A 17,106-nucleotide genomic window follows, 5' to 3' on the forward strand; every position below is an offset into this window, starting at 1 on the left:
AGATGATGGAGGGGTAGAAAGGCCATGTAGGTGGCAGAGGATCTGGTGGAGCGCTTGGCTACGGTGAATCATCTGAAGGTTTCTGTGGTACTGACAGTGCCCTGGAAAGATGTTGCTGTATACAAGGAGATGATTGAAGGTCGCATAGTTTGGCCACCATCTTGAGGATACAAAGTAGCGATATATTAACTTACCTTCCTACCTGTGCCAAAGCTGGTGCCGGTAGGCTAGATGGACTAACTGGCAAGGCCACGGTACTCAAGAAAGGAAAGCTATCTTTTTTGCCCAGTGGGGCCGGGTTCGATCCCGACTTGGCGCCGTTCCTTTTTTCTTTGTTTCATTCAGGTGTTCGGCTACCTAGCCATGATATTCTTGGTTCGCTCTAAGAGAAGATAGATAATCAACGGTCAACAGGGCTAAATCGTACGTTTGGCACGGCCTCAACAAGAGTAGCTAGCTTTCTTGCCCCTAGCGTTGGAAAAAACCGATCCTGCGCTCTTCCTTTTGTCTGTTACTTTGTTGGGCTAGCTCCGCCAGTTGCCTTCATCCAACACAGGCTACAGTGGCAGTTCCCATCTGCTAAACACGATGCTCGAATTTGCTGCTCTTTCTCGATGCTCCAGGTAGTAAAGTAGTTAGTTATAGTTAACTCTAAGTATGGGGTGTCATGCCGTAAGCAGCTCATTACATTTCCTAAAACGCGCAGTTCAGACGCGAATACACGTGACTGATCCACGCGTGCTGTTTCCTTACCCGATGTGGACTAGTGAACAGCGCTTCACCTCATCAAAACAAAGAACAACAAGCGGCCGTCGGGGGCAACGGATCGGGACCGAACCATCATCATCCACCTTGCTGCGAATCAACTCTCGCCTTGCCCGGCTCTCACGGTCCACAAAGGGATTCTCGTCTGTGTCACTCGCCTAGATCGACAGGGGCAGCTGGACGAACAGACCACGGCACAACCATTATCCCACACGAACCTAGCCTCTGCTAGCAACGCAACACCTTCGGCCTCAAATTTGAGGTCGACGTCAATTAGCCAGTATGGTAAGTTACCTTGCTGTCCAATGCCAGTCAACCTTTCCTCGGTCGAGCGACGATCGTCTGACATCCTCGTGTTTTTCCTTCAGGTATCATCTCTACGACGTCTCGCAGCGGACCATGCAGCGTTGCACGAAGAACTCCCGCCCAACTATCTCTTTCCCTCCGACGATGCCTCTGCCGGGGACAACTTGACACAGCTCACCACCCTCCTGGCCGGGCCACAGGGTACACCATACTCGCAGGGCCTATGGCGATTGCATCTGAAGATGCCGGAGGACTATCCTAAGAATCCACCAAAGGCCACATTCAGGACAAGGATATGGCATCCAAATGTAGAGGAATCAACGGGTGCGGTCTGCGTGGATACACTGAAGCGGGACTGGAAGCCCAACTTGACTCTGAAGGATGTTTTGATCGTATGTATCCTTACCATATACCGTCGACAATTCCTGATCCTCATCTGACACGGTTCTTAGACAATCTCCTGCCTCCTCATATATCCCAACCCAGACTCCGCACTGAACTCCGCAGCCGGCGCACTTCTCCAAGAGAACTACGATGCGTTCGCCCGCCAAGCGAAACTCATGACCTCCATCCACGCCCCAGTTCCATCAGACATGGCTTCAGCGGTATCCGAGGCGAAAACGAGAGGTGAAGACGCCGACACAGTCATCCCAGAAGAGCAAGAATTGTCCCGCTCGCTACGACCACGAAAGGGTGCCAGAATCGCCTCAGTCACTATGAAAAAGCGAACAACTAGGAGGAGTGCCGCAGAGAGCTCGAGCTCACGGGCACTATCTCATCAACCTAGCACCCCAATTGAACGAGAAGCACAGGAACCAGAAGAACCTCACGACACCCTCACCCTTAATACGACCGTCTCCGACAGTGAATCAGAAACATCTACCAACGCCAGCAAAGAGAACGACCCTTCCCTATCTCCTTCCCCAGTCCGACTCGCACCACCTAGCATCCGCAAGAACGCTTTCGGGAAACGTCCCCTTTCCGTCCTAACTGTGCCAATGGACGTAGACGACCCCTTCTCCATGGACACAGAAGACACAACAACAGGCGGCATGTCCGCATCCGAGAAGAACATTGCAGCAAATCATCCTAGCGATCTCCCGGAGCGCGGCCACTCTCCACAGAGAAAGTCCCCGAAGCTGTCCATACTCGACAAAGGCATCAACTCGTCAGGTCGGATACGCGAAGATGTCCAGATCTTCGAAGACGATCCCGACCCTGCCGAGCTAGGCTTCATCCGACGAGCCAGCGGCGACGGCAAGGAAAATCCCCGAGCCTTAGCCGGTCTAAAAGATACCGACCCCGCAATCCGGACGTCTAATCCAAACTATCCCCTCACGATTCTTGCCCCCTCGGCATCAAGATCCGTCTCCTCCGGCTCGCGCCTATCAAAACCAATCACGGGGTCACGAAAAGTCTCATCCTCGAACGGCAAAAAAGCCAAACCGCGCATCGGCATTCGCAGACTCTAGGCATACTAATCACCACTGCTTCTTATACCCACGCCTGTATCTTCTCAATACCCTCTTTCTATTCCCCTTCCGCTACCTTACTACATACCATACCGCTACCACCCTTTAATACCCAATCGAACATACCCCCAACCATTCGTGAACACAGATACTACATGCATTACATTGTGAATGAACTTCATCCAAGACAACCTTCAGCGTCATCACGTGCAACGAAAACAAATAACCCCGGACAAAGGAAAAAGGATACCTTCTTCTATCACATTGATTATTACATTAGCATGCATAGCTTGTCCCCGTCTTGCATATCCCCACGGCGTGTACCGTACACTTGCTTCTTTCCTGCTTTCATAGCCATTGGTATAGGCATAGCCATAACCACACATAGCGTGTCCATACTCCATACACAAAGACCAACGATAATGCATTGGATGGATCAGAACAATACAACATGTTGCTACTTTCCTTCCCTCAATTCTTCACCTGCTAAGATACTAGGCATGACTGGATAGCTCATGAGAAAACATGAAAAGTAATAGAAGTAGAAAAGAAATTCTCCTTATCAACCTTGGAACTTCATGAAGGGGGTAGTACCTGGTAGTATGCTTGCTCAATAATAGTCCTTGGTCGTTCTGATCTCTACTCATGTATATACGCACTCCGTCAGCTCATGGATCTCCGTGGTACGCGGTTGCTACTTCCTATGCTATTGCTCACTATTAGAGGCCGATAGGACTTAGTGGCACGCTCCGCGTTAGGCACCCTATCAATAGGAGCGATACTAGCTATGTGGATCAACTATGATGCTAAGGGCAATGTGTATGGTGATCACATGTTTAGTTGGACTACATTGTAACACCTACTGGCCTGTGCCGAAAACCATCAAACAACTTAGTAATAATGAGCTATGCAAATATCTAGGATGAATAGACAAATTTTCCGAGGCAGCCCTCGCATCCGACTTCCCCTCAGTGCAATCGATAAAGCCACACCTCGTCTCATTCCACCCCCGGGTCTCCTCGACTTCTCCGCCCCCAAATGGCTCGTGCCTAAATCCGAAAGCCTTGCTAGAAGACCGGTATACTCCACAATTGGTTATCTGGAGCTCTTTCTCCATGAGGCCATATCGCGGGACTAATTTGAAATCAACTCGGAACAAGAGATCCACCGTTTGGCTTGTAAGGCCTCCAGCAATTATAAGATAAAAAAGACAACACGCTAAGTCGATTAAAGCATAATACTGCAGAGGAATGAGAGGTTGGCGGCTATGCAAGGGTAAACCAGCTCAGGCGACGTTGATAGAATCGAGCCGCGGGGTCACACCATCACACAACCACCCTGATGGTCCACCAAGCAAAGACCAAAATCTGTTTCGCAAACGTATAGAACACATCCGGAGAAGTGAATATTTCTGGCCCATCTACAATGCGTAGGGGTTGACAGAACGAATAGTGAGGCATCTGCAGGCACACGTTAGCTTTCAGCACGAACTATCATGAATCGCAACAGAAGCGAAGACAGCACTTACGGGGGACTCTTGCTCAAGTCAGTCTTCAGGATGATAGGGACACGGGTCATCTCGGTGACATCCTGGATGTATTCTCCATCTTCTTCCCTGAGCTTGAACAGCCGCAGGTATTTCTCCTTGTTTGTCAGCTTAGCTTCAGGAGCATCGCCACCGAGGGTTGCGATCTTCGGGTCAGAACGCGTGCGGTGAGGCGCCTGCTGGAGATGACCATTGCGAGTGGGCGAAGGCGGCATGCTCTGAGTTGAACGGTCAGCGGACGAATTCAATGAGACGCCCGCAGCCATCTCGGTGACTTCAGAAACATCGTCGTCATCGTCGTCGAACAGAGCATTGACATCGTCATGGGACATGGTGCCGGTATCCGTCTGTCTCCGCATAGCTTCTTCGCGCTCCCGGGCACGTTCTCTGGCAGCTTCTGCTTCACGTGCTGCAGCTGCAGCTTGAGCCGCACGGGAGTTCGCAGGCTTCGGCCGCTCATCCTCAGGGACATAAGCCGAGGACGGCACGCCCTTCTCCCAGTAGAGCTCCAACACACGCGTGTCCTTGCGATACTCAGCCTTCTTCAAGGGCAGTTGATCACAGTGGACCCGCTTTTCGAAGCCATACTCTGGGATCAGAACGTCGAAGGCGGACTCGTATACACAGATCACAATACCCTCGCTGATGAGGTCACCACCAACTTCCTGTCGCTCCTTGTCCATGCTTCTGCATGCTTCGATGTGAACGCTCTGTTCTTGAGCATTGTGAGCGGAATCCTTCTTGTTGTTGCAGAGGTCGGCGGTCTTGGTCAATGACTCCAAGTCATCAGAGAATTCAATCGCACCATCAGACAGGACGGCTTCCAGCTGGCGATGAACGACGATATCTGCGTAGCGGCGGAAAGGATTGGTGAAATGTGTGTACACGGGCAGGTTCAGAGTGTAATGTTGACGCTGATCATCCTGCACACTACTGGCCACATAGTACTTGGCACGTTGCATAGCCTTGTGCAGAATAGTCTCCATACCCTGCAGTCATTGTTAGTAGACCGGACAATAGCTCTTTCTAATATGACCAGCGAAACTCACCTTACGCAAGTCATCATCCTGGACTTGGCAGAGACTGCTCTGCAAAGTTCCACTGCTGGTCGAATCCAGACCATAACCGAGCCTGTTCATCCGCTCAACAAAGAGGTGGAGACGGCGAGCATTTGGCGACATCTGGCGACGCAGGAAGGCCTTGTCGGGCAAAGCAGTGACCAACTTGCGTGCCACAAGGAAGTTGGCCTTGTAGCTAAGCTCTTCCACAAGTTCCCGGACAGGGGAAGAGTGGAAGATATTGTGCTCAACGGGCACATTTTCGTCATCCAGCTGATACAGCAGACGAAGAGGAGGAATACGAGAGACCCGGTTACCGAGCCTTGCCTCCCTGAACTTTGATGTGACAGCGTACAACGCTCTGAGAGTGTCGGCAGTGATGCCAGGGACAGCGAGAGCAGACGTGCCCTGGATCGCGGCATCGACCTCATCATAGCTGAGTCGACCAGAGCTCTTGATGATCGCCTTACCGATCCAGACATCATCATCGATAGCACCGGTCTCGGGGTTAGCTTTGAACAAAACGCTAACCGTGAAGCGGTCTTCGCCGGGCAGCAAAGCGCAAAGCTCATTGGAGACACGAGTGGGTAGCATGTTCACGAGGCGGTTCATGAGATAGACAGCAGTTCCCCGCTTCTTGGCCTCGCGGTCAACCAGGGAGTTGGCTTTGACAAAGTGAGCAATGTCTGTGACGTGAACACCAACTTCCACCTTTCCATCGGCGAGAGGCTTGATATGGAAGGCATTGTCAAGTTCCTTGGTACCGCTAGGGTTGACGGTGAAAGTAGTTTCCTGGCGGAAATCGCGACGAGTGGCTAGGACAGTGTCGTTCTCATTGGAAACGGACCAGTCATCCCATCCAATACTCTTGAGCACGGCATCAGAGAACTCATCAGAACCGAAGTTGTTGTCCCGAAGAAGAGCTTCAGTCTCCACCTTCAGATCGCCCATCTCTCCAAGCTGCTCGACTAGAGTACCAAAGGGATGCAGGGAAGTGATCGGCCACCGCTTAATGCATGCAACGAAGATGCGGTTGGCGTACTCTTGGTGCTTCTCAACGAAATCCCGAGGAGCCTGCTCTGTTGGGATAGCAATCAAGGGAACACGCTTGTCAGTAGGCTTGAACCACACGATCTTAGGCTTGTCCTGCTGGCGTTCCTGTTGCTGACGGCCGTGGCCACCATCTCTGGCCAGCCGCTCGGCCTCCTGCTTCTCCTTCGTCGCCTGGCTACTGGGACGGAGGAGACCAAGTGTTCCCGAGAACATCTGCCCCGCAATGCGCTCGATAACAGCCACGATGTGGCCCGCATACAGTGGCTTCTGCTCGTCACTGATTTCGTCTTCTTCAACCAAGAGAAGGCTCTGACCTTCGACTTCGACATCGTCGTTCTTCTTCTGGGTGGGCCGCTGGCGGAGACTGCCACGGCGACGGATGCTACCATCCGGTCCAACCTCCTGACGGTCCCCGTTGGCGCCAGAGTCAGACCGAGACAGCTTGTCACCCCCAGCACTGCTGCCGGCACGAGCCTCGGTGATATCTTTGCGCTTCTTCTTCTCCTCCTTTTCTTTCTTCTGCGACCAAACTTCGTCCACATCCAGCAGTTCGACGGCAACAAAATCACCCTCAAGGGCACGGTTACGGTCTTTGCTACCACAGATGAAGATATCTGCGTCCAGGTCTGGGGTGGTTACGTAGGCATCGGAACGGTTCTTCTTGTTCACGCGAAGGATACCGGCGACCAATTGGCCATTGCTCAGCAGCGCAGGCAGGTTTGCCTGGGGCAAGTAAGGAGTGAAAAGGGTCTTGCGCTGCTGCTGCTGCTGTTGTTGCTGCTGCTGGGCAGACAGCTGTGGCGGGGCATGTTGACTAGCCTGAAGACCAAGACCTTGGCCGTTCAGCTGTCCATTCTGCTGCAGGGCCTGAAGCTGCGCAAGCTGCAGAGGGTTAAGTTGCTGACCACCGCCGAACATCTGTGGTGGGGCCATGACCACCTGACCCTGGGGCAACTGAATGAGCTGGGGCTGTTGCGGGTACTGGAAAGATCCAATGGAGCCAATGGACTGGTTCATTGAAGCACGGGCACGGTGGCCAGGCTGGAAACCCCCGCTCTGTTGGCCGAAGCTCTTGGGCTGGTCCTGGCCCTGAGCTTGATTGTTGGGCTGCCGCCAGTTACCATCAAAGTTTCTGGACGAAGACCGTGCGTGACCGGGCTGGCTGCCACGACGTTGATTCTCGCCGTCGCTAGCTTGAGGGAATTGGAAGCCGCCAGCACCGCGACCAGACAAAGAACCACGGTTTCCACCAACAGCCATGGATTGACTGCGACCATGACCACCCGCCCGAATGTTACCGGCTCGGTGAAGGCCCAAGCCTTGTGGGGTCTGCGAGGTGGGGGTGGATTTATCGTCAGCGCCCGGAGTGGTATCAGAGTCGCCAGGGGTGCTGGGTGCGGGGAACTGGAAGCCGGAGGCCGTCCGCTTCTGCTGGGCCAATTCAGCGGCCTTTTTGGCTTCAGGAAGCGCAAGCGAGTGACGGCGCTGGTGGCCACCACCGGGAGGACCACCTCGTCCGCGCCCATGACCTCCGTTCTCATTCTTGGGTTGGTGACCCTGTTGCTGCTGGCTGTAGTCGGTATAGCCCGAAGCTCCTGAGGACGGGGCGGGAGGGGGACCCATGCCGAGACCGGGCAGGGCAGACTGATTGCGCCGGTGCGAGTGTTGGGTTGAGGTGTTCATCGGCACGCCAAGCTGCTGCTGAGCGAGTTGTGGGAATTGGAATGCATTCAACTGAGGGGAGACGCCTCCCATGGAAGCGCCACCCTGAAGAGAAGGCGAGAATGCAGAAACCTGGCCTAGCTGTTGCGGTTGTAACAGACCCATATTGACGTACTGTTGATGTGTAGCTGCAATTTGCTGCTGTTGCTGTTGAAGAAGCTCAATCTGTTGCTGAATAGCGAGTTGCTCCACTGTATCCACCATCGTCAGTACTTCATTCACAAAAAACTATGTTACACGAGTATGGGGCTGGCATTCACTTACTCATGAGAGGGGTCAATTCAGACGGACTTCTTCTGTGGGCGATATGGAGCTTGCGCCCCGCGGGGCCGGGAACCCCGGATTGACCCTGCTGATCCATCTTTTCAGACGTAAGATCGACGGGGATTAGGTATACGGGCAAGTGTATGGGATCAAAAAGGTCCGCTTCGGGGGTGAGTAGAGAATGTTGGAAATGACGGAAGTCACACTCGTCGTGGGTTGCGATTTAGGGAGGCCGATCGGAGGCAGTCTGAAACAACGAGAGGTGAACTTGCAGTATACTGAAGGAGAACGATAGGTCAGTAAGGGTGAAACGGACAAAAAGTAAGCAGCGAGGGGTCGAGAACAAGAGGAGAAGAGAAGAGGGGGGTTCAAGACATCGTGGGGGTGGCTACGGGAAGAAGAGCGGGAGGGGAATGTTGTGGGCAAGGGAAGCTGCGATTTACCCCATACAACAAGTGACATCAACCAAGGTACAAAATGGAAGGACGCGAGGCAAATGGCGGGGAGGCAATAGGGAGAGTACCAGGATCAGGAGACCCACGAAGATTGAGGATGGGAAGGTGTGTATCTTCAATTGTTCTTACCTCTTTTCTTCAAAAATAAACGATCGTCCAGCTCAGGAAGGGATCTGAAGATAATCTTTGTCGGACTTCTTCTTTGGCACGGGAGAGGGAAAATCCCCGTTTATATGGCGAAAGACAGCGGTGACCGAAGGTAGTCTCACAGGAATGGGGATGAGGGACCCCAAAGTCAAGGAAGCCAAAGCAATATATTCAAACAGAAAGCAAAATTGCGATGAATGGACACCGGAGGGAGGAACTGGCGACAGTCTCCGTGAGACAGCAGAGACCGAAAGAGAGGATGAAGCTCGACGAATCGGGGGGGAAGCTGAGGTTTAGGAGGGAAGAGGGAGGGGGGGGGCAAGCACCGAGTACTAAGCGGATGGGAGCTGTCGGTCGTCCCCAACTGCCATTCGTCAAGCGACCACCAGCGGAGAAATCCCCAAGCTTCAAGTCAAAAGGAGGGACCTTTTTTCGATTCCCTTCTGCAATTTTTTTTCTGAGTAGAATTTCTCGACAGGTATAGACAGAATAATTTTTTTGGTTCGACTTTATTTGCAAATTTTCCAACGATGGGGTGGGCTTTTTTTGGCCAAAGTGGGATTTTGATGGTACGGAAGAGAACGGAGTCTCCTCAGTAGCAGAAAAGGGGGGGCAACTCAGTCCTGAATTGTAAAAAAAAGGCTTATTGAGTTGGCGCTTAATTCTGAAAAAAATGGAAAGGAGAACACAATAATAGTTTCTCCCACCAGAGAATTACTGATACGATTCTCTTGGACGTGGTAGTTCCAAAAAGGACACACCAGGCAAAGCGATATCTGACAGAGAGAGAATGACAGATAAGCCAAGTGATTGAGACAAGGAGGCGTGATCGTCGACCTGAAGGAATGATCAGGAGCGACGAGAGGAAAGAGGGAGGGGGGAGAGAAAGATTAATTCCAAAGGAGAGGGATGGTGAAGAAAGAAGAAGAGATAAGGGAAGAGGGGAGGGGAAGGAAGAGAGAAGAAAGAGGATGAGGTGAAGGTAAAGAGGAAGAGGAAGTGGAGGGGAGAGAGAGAGACAAGAGACAGAAGTTGAGTTAGTCTACTATTAGTAGCAGCAGCAGCAGCAGTGAGAGTGGTGAGCAGCAGCAGCAGTGCAGCAAGCATCCAGTAGTAACTCAGTAGCTTGTAGCAGGTAATAATACTTACTCAGTCCCAGAAAAGTAAAATAAAAAACAATACTTAATATAATACTCACAATTAATAGGCCCAAAGCAAAATGGACATTCAGCCAATACGAAGCCAAGTACAACAATAATATAGCAGCAACCTACCTAGTAGTAGTAAACTACTAACTAGAGATGTGGGGAGAGAAGCAGAAGAACATCAGGGAAAAAACCGCACAAAATTTCCAGACCGACTAGAATGAATGCCGCTTGGAAAGGTATCCTCCCTGCTATTGCATCGCCTACAAGTACATGGTAATACCCAAATCTGACTTGATCATTCAACATCGCCTATGAATGACACACTTTCCGCCCCAGGGGAGCTTCAAGGCAAAAAGCAATCCGAGGGAATGGTGCATTAAACTTGTCACTAAACCAAAGTTACCATACTTGGAGACCAACAGGGTCTGGCTCGGGGGAATTTCATTGCAGCTTGGCTCCCCAAGCCTGTCAGTCCGACTGCAAGACCTTTTCAATAGGCTTTGTTTCGCATTTATCAATCCGACGCTTGGTCTCCAGACGTACGGAAGAAGCAACTGACCTGAATATGTCCTGAGGTCTTTACCTTAATGAAGATCACCCCTCAATCTTTCGGCATTGTCAATGACGAACTGCGTGGTCAACGGCTGGCTGGAAGATCAACTCCGGAGAAAGGTAGAAGGCGGTAAGACGCCGTGGAGCTTCTCGACTAAGTAACTGGAGTACTTACCAACTTACTATCTTAGTGTATGATCGCTGTATGGAAACTTTCTGCTATGCGATACCCACCTGGCCTGCCTATTGGCGTTCGATGGCGACCTGCATGCTATTCTAAGTATGTCGTGGCTCCAAAAAGTCCATAGTCGATCGGGAAAGCAAGTGCACAACATCTACTATATGCAGGAAGCTGGCACTGGTGGCAATAAATCCTGAGAGAGTTGGTTTTTACTCCGTACAGTGCTGGAGATAGCAGTAGTAGATAGATACAGAGTGGCTCTGTTGGTGCAGGGTACGATACGTATGCAAATGGTATCGATACCCTCCTTGATGATGCGACCGGTCCAATAGTGGCCCGCTATTGGATCCACGGCCGGCTTTTGGCGGGGCTCTTGTCGAGACCGTGTATCAAAGGGTTGGCCGAGGTGGGTGAAATGCTATTGGGGTGTGAGAGACAGATTAATACGGAGGTGTTGAGAGCCAAGTTTAAGGTGAACTGACATGTCGGTCAGTGAATGCAAAATGAGAAAAAAGAGTTAAGCGATGTCTCAGATACTCTTGTTCAAGCCTGTCCTGTAGGCAATGAGTGTTGGGTGATCATGAAAATGATGACGATGATGATGATGATGCAAAAAAAGAGGGCTGACCGGCCTCCAGGCTTCCCCTCCGACCGAGGAACGGGTGACCGAGCGATCCATGTTTAGCTGGTCGGTTTGGTGCAGTAGCTGCCCCGTTGTACCGTAAATGTGGTACTTGTGTAAGCGCTGCTTCTCTCCGGCCCATTGGGGGGTTCGGCACTATGATGCCTAGTTTTGCAGGCCACAACTGTAGCTACAGCTATCTGAATGACTAAGCCCCGGCGGCCGTGTTCTTCCCGCAACACACGTTCGGGCTCCGTTTTGAAGATCGCATACCAGCCATCGTCTCCAGATAGGCTCCTCTTAGTCCAATCCCTCGCTGCCGCCTCCGACAGTTGCCTTTTCTGTCTGATCACACTCCCTAAGGTCTTTTCTATCCAGTTAGTGCTTCTCGGAGTCTGCGGGCTTATATTGCCGCCTTTATCCTACTTCTCTTCGATTGTTGGTGAGTCCGGAATTCCCATGCAACTATTTCCCTTGCGTGTGAAGCGCGGAATTGCTGAACTAGCCTTTTTGCGACCCTGCAGAGCCAGCACAGACAACGATCATTCTACGTGACTCACGTTCGGTTTACCTTTTTTCCCCTGCGACGGAATGCGACATTAGCTTGTCGCCAGCTACACCCACGTTACTGGCTCTCAATCGTATGCGAAATAGGATATGGTTACATCCACTGCGACTCCCAACACATTGTGAAGTCAACTCGCCGGCTTACATTGGCAAATATCTGTCGCATCACTCCGACTTGTTCAATGCGAATTCTGGTCAGTTGGAAGTGTTAACTTGCTTCTGAAGAATTGGCCAACCTCGGCGGCAAAGACTGTCATCTTTTCAGCCCGAATACGTCACTCTTTTAGCTGCGACGATATCATCATTCTCTCAACGAATCTCCTTTCCCGAACAATCACGATGGGACACATGAGCTACCCCTCCCAGATGGATAGCCCCTCCAGGCAACTCGTCCTAGATTTAGCACGGGACCTTGAACAGCTCCGCGTGCACAACACCGAGTTGAAGAAGGTCAAAGCCTACGAACGCCGATCCTTTTATGAGAATCTTGACCGAATCGATAGCGAACTTGAGGCCCAGCACAATGCGGCCCTTGACAAAGCTGCCGCTCTGCATGATCGCGTACTGGTGGAGGCCGAGGAGACGTTGCGCGCACACCAGAGAGCGGTAGAGGAGGAGCTCCGTCGAAGAGAGGAGGAGGCACGGAAAGAAGCGGAACGCATAGAACGAGAGAAGGCAGAGAAACTACGGCGAGAGCAGGAGGAGGCTGCATGGCGTGAAGCTGAGCGCAGAGCAGCCGAGGAAGCAAAGAAGAAGGCGGAGGAAGAGGCGGAGAGGAAGAAGAAAGCGGCGCAGGAAGAGGAGGCGCGGAAAGAACGAGAGCGATTAGAGGAAGAGAACCGCAAGCGTCAGGAGGAGACACGGAAGGCAGAGCAGGAGGCCTCCCAACGCCAAGCGGAAGCCGCACAGAAGGCACAGGCGGAGCGACAGCGGCAGGTTGGAGGCGCCCGTCTTACGGACGAAGAAATCAAGATCCAGGCCCGCTACGTGGAATTACATCAACATCTTAAGAAATTCCGGCAATACTTGAAGAACGAAGCGAAAACCAATGCCATTGTCAAGCAGAACATGGGCGATATGCGGCGAACGATCAAGAAGTGTGTTGGACAACTACGTGAAGGCAAGGGAGCCAACAAAACCCAGGTAAGTGTCTTGCTTTGCTTCCGACGGATAGAAGAAGCCAGCTAGCTAACCTTGCTGACTTCCATACAGCTTCAAGAGATTCGTACTACGCTGGAGAAAGCTGCCTCCATTGCTGAACCGTCGGTGGATGTTCGCCAGTTCATCGCTTTCCCGCCCGAGAATATTGCCAATTCCGATGACAACAAGGTGCCTGCCCTTTTAATCTACGCCTTGAACATCTTCTCCAAGTGCATGATTTCTTCCCTCATAACGGAGGCGTCCATCAACCTGGGCCATGCGGAGCCGGTCGGGATCGTCGCGGCCCAGATATTCTCCGCCGATGCCTTCATCTACAAGGGCTGCCACATGGTCGACATTCTATTAGCCAAGTACCGTGTCGTTTGCCCAGCGCTGTGGGGATTCCATGGCAGTGAGAAGACCGAGGGTGGCCGACGTGCCCTGGGTTGGTGGCGCGAAGGGCCGGACGGGCCGTACATCAGCGAACAGGCCCACGCCGACCGAATGACAGCTCTAGGTGCGGGTTATGCGGCCTTGACCCTGCGCAATTTTGGCAAAACCGCGCGCAAGAACCCTTTCCCCAACACCATGTTTTGGTATACCATGCATAAAATCCTGAATATCCCGCCGGCAGAGATCCAGGATACCCATGTTACCCTGCTTTCGGCTATGCTAAAATCGTCAGCCGAAAGAATTGTTGGTTTCTTCGGGCATATCGGACTGGCGTTGATGAGGAAGGCTATAGTCGAATTGCCCGAAAGCCTGCCCCGGCAGAGCATGAGCGTTAACCAACTCAAGCTCCTCAAGGATCTGTATAAACGAGAGAAGAACATTTTGCTGTGAGCTGGCGGTTCACCAGAAGGTCTATTTTGGGTTGCGTTAGGTCCAAATTTGCCTCCGGCCTTATTTCTTTTAGCAAGGATGGGTGGCTCCACACCAGCTGTCAGGCTTCCAGATGATAACAGGCTGTTCCCGTACATCACATTTCCGGCATGGTATGACAGGCTTCTGACGCCGACCGAGAATTTTCCGGTGTCATGAGCACAAGGCCTGATCCGGAGCCTAAGTAATGATGTTGATGACGCCTTTTACAATGCTGGTGCCAGTAGGCAGTTGATGCCCACCGTGTCGAGTACCTTGTACTGCGCGGTAGAAGATTCCTCTTTCTCCACTTAAAGCTTTGGGGATTTTAGGTCATTCCGCTCGGCGCATTTCACTACTATATTGTACATTATTTGTCACCGGCCCTACAGAAAGGGCTTTCTCTAGGTATACGAGAATTAAGCGGAAAGATTAGATGAATGTGACACAGGTGTCAACTCCAGTTATCCGCGGGTTGCAGGGAAGTTGGAAAAAGAGAGAGTCTGCAGATCAATCAGGATATTCATTTGGTGCAACCGGTACCTTTTTTGCGGTAGGACCACCGCCGAGAATCATCCGATGGAAGACCGGCATCACATCACGCCACTGATGCGATGCATCCAGGGCTACTCTCCGTCATTGCCGGCCCTTAAGGTTGTTCGAGAGCAAGGAATGTTCAGCATTCCATCTCGGTTTCCTGGCTCCGCTCGGCCCGTCTCAACCTATGGGGCTATTGCCGAGCCGATAATTGGCTTTCTCGCATGCCATCTCTTGACACATACGGTATACACCACCAGCACATCCACCAACATGACGCGCTAGTTTGCACCAGTAATTGCTTCTCTCGTCGACTGACATCTGTTGACGTTACACAAGAGCAGGCTGGTTGCCATCACAGCCCTGAATGTCGATCCACGCCATTCGGTATGACCGGCCCTGGGCCTGGTCTGCCAGGAGCTTGACTTATTGCCGCTCATTCTTCCGTATAAAACTGGCCTCCCACTAGCTTCCTAGCCATGCTACACAGTCTCCTATCTTCAGACATCCAGCATCTGATAGACATGTGAGTTAGCTATACACAATGTCTGCAATCAACTCAGTCATGCCTGCGAACCTCCCCACCGAGCTCATCCTCTGCATCCTCGATCATGTCGATATCGAGACATACGTCGCTGCCCGCTCAGCATGCTGCTCATGGCGGAAAGCAGCGACAATGTCATCTACAATTCGGAACGCACTCACCGAACTCCCCGTGCCAATCCCCCCACGTGCCGATTCTCTCACAAACGAGGAATGGAATGCATACTTCTGCCAAATCGCCTGTCTGAACTTACTAGGCCACCGGACCCACATCGACAAAACCTCCACTAGACGTGCCCTACCTGAAGACTGCACCCCTACCACAGTACTAGCAACATCTCCAGACGGTCAAAAAATGGCCACTCTGAAAGGCGCACGCGCCACCATCTTCACCCGTCCAAACAAACATTCTCCCTGGGAATACTCCCAAGCCTCAACACTCTACCCCCTCTGGACCTCAGTATACCGAGCCCTAATGGACGGAGGCGGCGCAGGAAATTGCATGGCTCTCAACCCACGCTACGCAAAACACTGCATCGCCATCTCCTCCCAAGGCGACCTCCTCGCCGTCGGCCTAGGCAAGACCCTCCAAATCTACAGCCTCTCCGGGAACGAAGACAACGGCATTTCCTCCCCAGCAGAATACACCCTGGACCAGCACGACGTCATCTACGCAGCCTCCCCTAGCACAGGCTACGAAGAAACCGACGGAGTCATCGACTCCCTCGATTTCACCGACGACGCCACTCTCCTCCGCATCGCAATCCACCAAGACACAACAGCCTTCCAACCGAAACGCGTCCGCTACATGGGAAATCCCTCCGCCCTCCAACACCATCATCAATCTCAAGCTCAAACTCCCCTCCAATACTGGCGCGAAAACATCCACCACATCCACATCGACTCCGCCTCCATGGCCGTGACTCTAGGCGCAGGCGAAGAAAAGGTCGTCTTCCGAGGCTTGCGCCTTCTCCCATCTTCTTACAATCCGACCACAACAGTACCCCAGACCCCTCTATCACAATCAACATCAACGCTTTACTTCACCGCATCCCTCCAATCAGGCCCCACATCCGCCTACTGCATTGGCCACATCACCATCTCCTCCTCCCCTCCCACCTCTCAACAAGTAACCATCACCCGGCTCCTCCCTTCCCGCCAACATCACCACCACACCACGACCTCAGATCCAGCTACCGAGTCAAACACAACACCTCCATCCACTCCAAACTCTACAGCAGGATTCCCCCGCTGGAACCCCCTCAACCTCCCCACCGCATCCTCGAAATCCCCTCTCCTCTCCGTCTCCCCAGACAATAAGCTCCTAGCTATCTACGAACCGGACCCTTCCCCCAAGGAAGTAGGTAGGGGTGGGGTATACATATACTGCATTGAGGAGTGTGGGTCCGTGTATACCAGCCACACTAAGACCAATGCTTCTTCTTCTGCTATGAACACAGACCACCGGCAAGAGAAACAGCATTCTTCTATTTATCTTCCATCGGAGGAGGGGAATAATATCCCGTCTTGGTCATTCTTGTTGGATACTGTACCTGTGGATGTGGATGAGTTGAGAGTTGGTAAGGTCGTTGGTAATGGTGGTGATGGTGGGTATTATGAGGTGATGGCGTTAGCGGGGAGGGATGTTTTGGAGTGGAGGATTCATTGATTACTTCTGTATATCTATCTATCTATCTATCTATCTACTGGTTGATTATGTGTGGAGGGGAGAGTTTACTATCTTAAGAGGGTTAGAACTAGTGGGATTATGTATTATGCATGTATGCATGCATCTATGTATCTAAGAACAGGTTGTTTTGTAATCTGAAGGATGAAAATGGAATAGAAAAGATAAGCATATATACTATTAGACATGTCCAATTAAGAAGTGAATAGAATAAGAAGGGTATCTACATGATACACCGTTGACTAGAATAGTAGCCAACAGCAAGGGGGTAAAACAGAAAAAGAATGATGATGATGTAAGTGAAGTAAGGGTCTGGGTCCTCCTGCAAATGGTGCATGCATCTATCTCCCAGACGGGAAATCCACACACACAGAGACACCATTATGAGATAATAATCGAGCCTGCGGATGCATGCAAGGAACCACAAACGAGTGACACGTTGGAAATATTTAGACAGGAAATAAAAAAAAAAAAAAAAAA

At 51.7% G+C, this 17,106-nt stretch overlaps 4 protein-coding genes across 4 annotated transcripts; 3 read left to right on the forward strand and 1 right to left on the reverse strand.

Moving 5' to 3' along the window:
* Positions 1–1,047: 1,047 nt before the first annotated feature.
* Positions 1,048–2,543, forward strand: BO85DRAFT_456702 (putative ubiquitin conjugating enzyme E2; the record flags this gene model as incomplete). Its single annotated transcript, XM_025661464.1, has 3 exons — positions 1,048–1,050; positions 1,134–1,463; positions 1,524–2,543. 3 exons carry the CDS (start codon positions 1,048–1,050, stop codon positions 2,541–2,543), a joined length of 1,353 nt encoding a protein of 450 aa, XP_025518987.1.
* Positions 2,544–3,963: 1,420 nt separating this feature from the next.
* Positions 3,964–8,283, reverse strand: ssdA (mRNA-binding translational repressor SSD1; the record flags this gene model as incomplete). The annotated part of the gene is made up of 4 exons (XM_025655726.1): positions 3,964–4,003; positions 4,072–5,078; positions 5,139–8,113; positions 8,187–8,283. 4 exons carry the CDS (start codon positions 8,281–8,283, stop codon positions 3,964–3,966), a joined length of 4,119 nt encoding a protein of 1,372 aa, XP_025518988.1.
* Positions 8,284–12,022: 3,739 nt separating this feature from the next.
* Positions 12,023–14,140, forward strand: BO85DRAFT_186290 (putative RNA export mediator Gle1). Its single transcript, XM_025654390.1, has 2 exons — positions 12,023–13,001; positions 13,071–14,140. Exons 1-2 carry the CDS (start codon positions 12,198–12,200, stop codon positions 13,839–13,841), a joined length of 1,575 nt encoding a protein of 524 aa, XP_025518989.1. The 5' UTR covers positions 12,023–12,197; the 3' UTR covers positions 13,842–14,140.
* Positions 14,141–14,811: 671 nt separating this feature from the next.
* Positions 14,812–16,781, forward strand: BO85DRAFT_186281 (F-box protein). Its single transcript, XM_025654389.1, has one exon. It carries the CDS (start codon positions 14,941–14,943, stop codon positions 16,606–16,608), a length of 1,668 nt encoding a protein of 555 aa, XP_025518990.1. The 5' UTR covers positions 14,812–14,940; the 3' UTR covers positions 16,609–16,781.
* Positions 16,782–17,106: the final 325 nt, after the last annotated feature.

This window comes from Aspergillus piperis, assembly GCF_003184755.1.
Source record: "Aspergillus piperis CBS 112811 unplaced genomic scaffold BO85scaffold_3, whole genome shotgun sequence".
Classification (NCBI taxonomy): domain Eukaryota; kingdom Fungi; phylum Ascomycota; class Eurotiomycetes; order Eurotiales; family Aspergillaceae; genus Aspergillus; species Aspergillus piperis.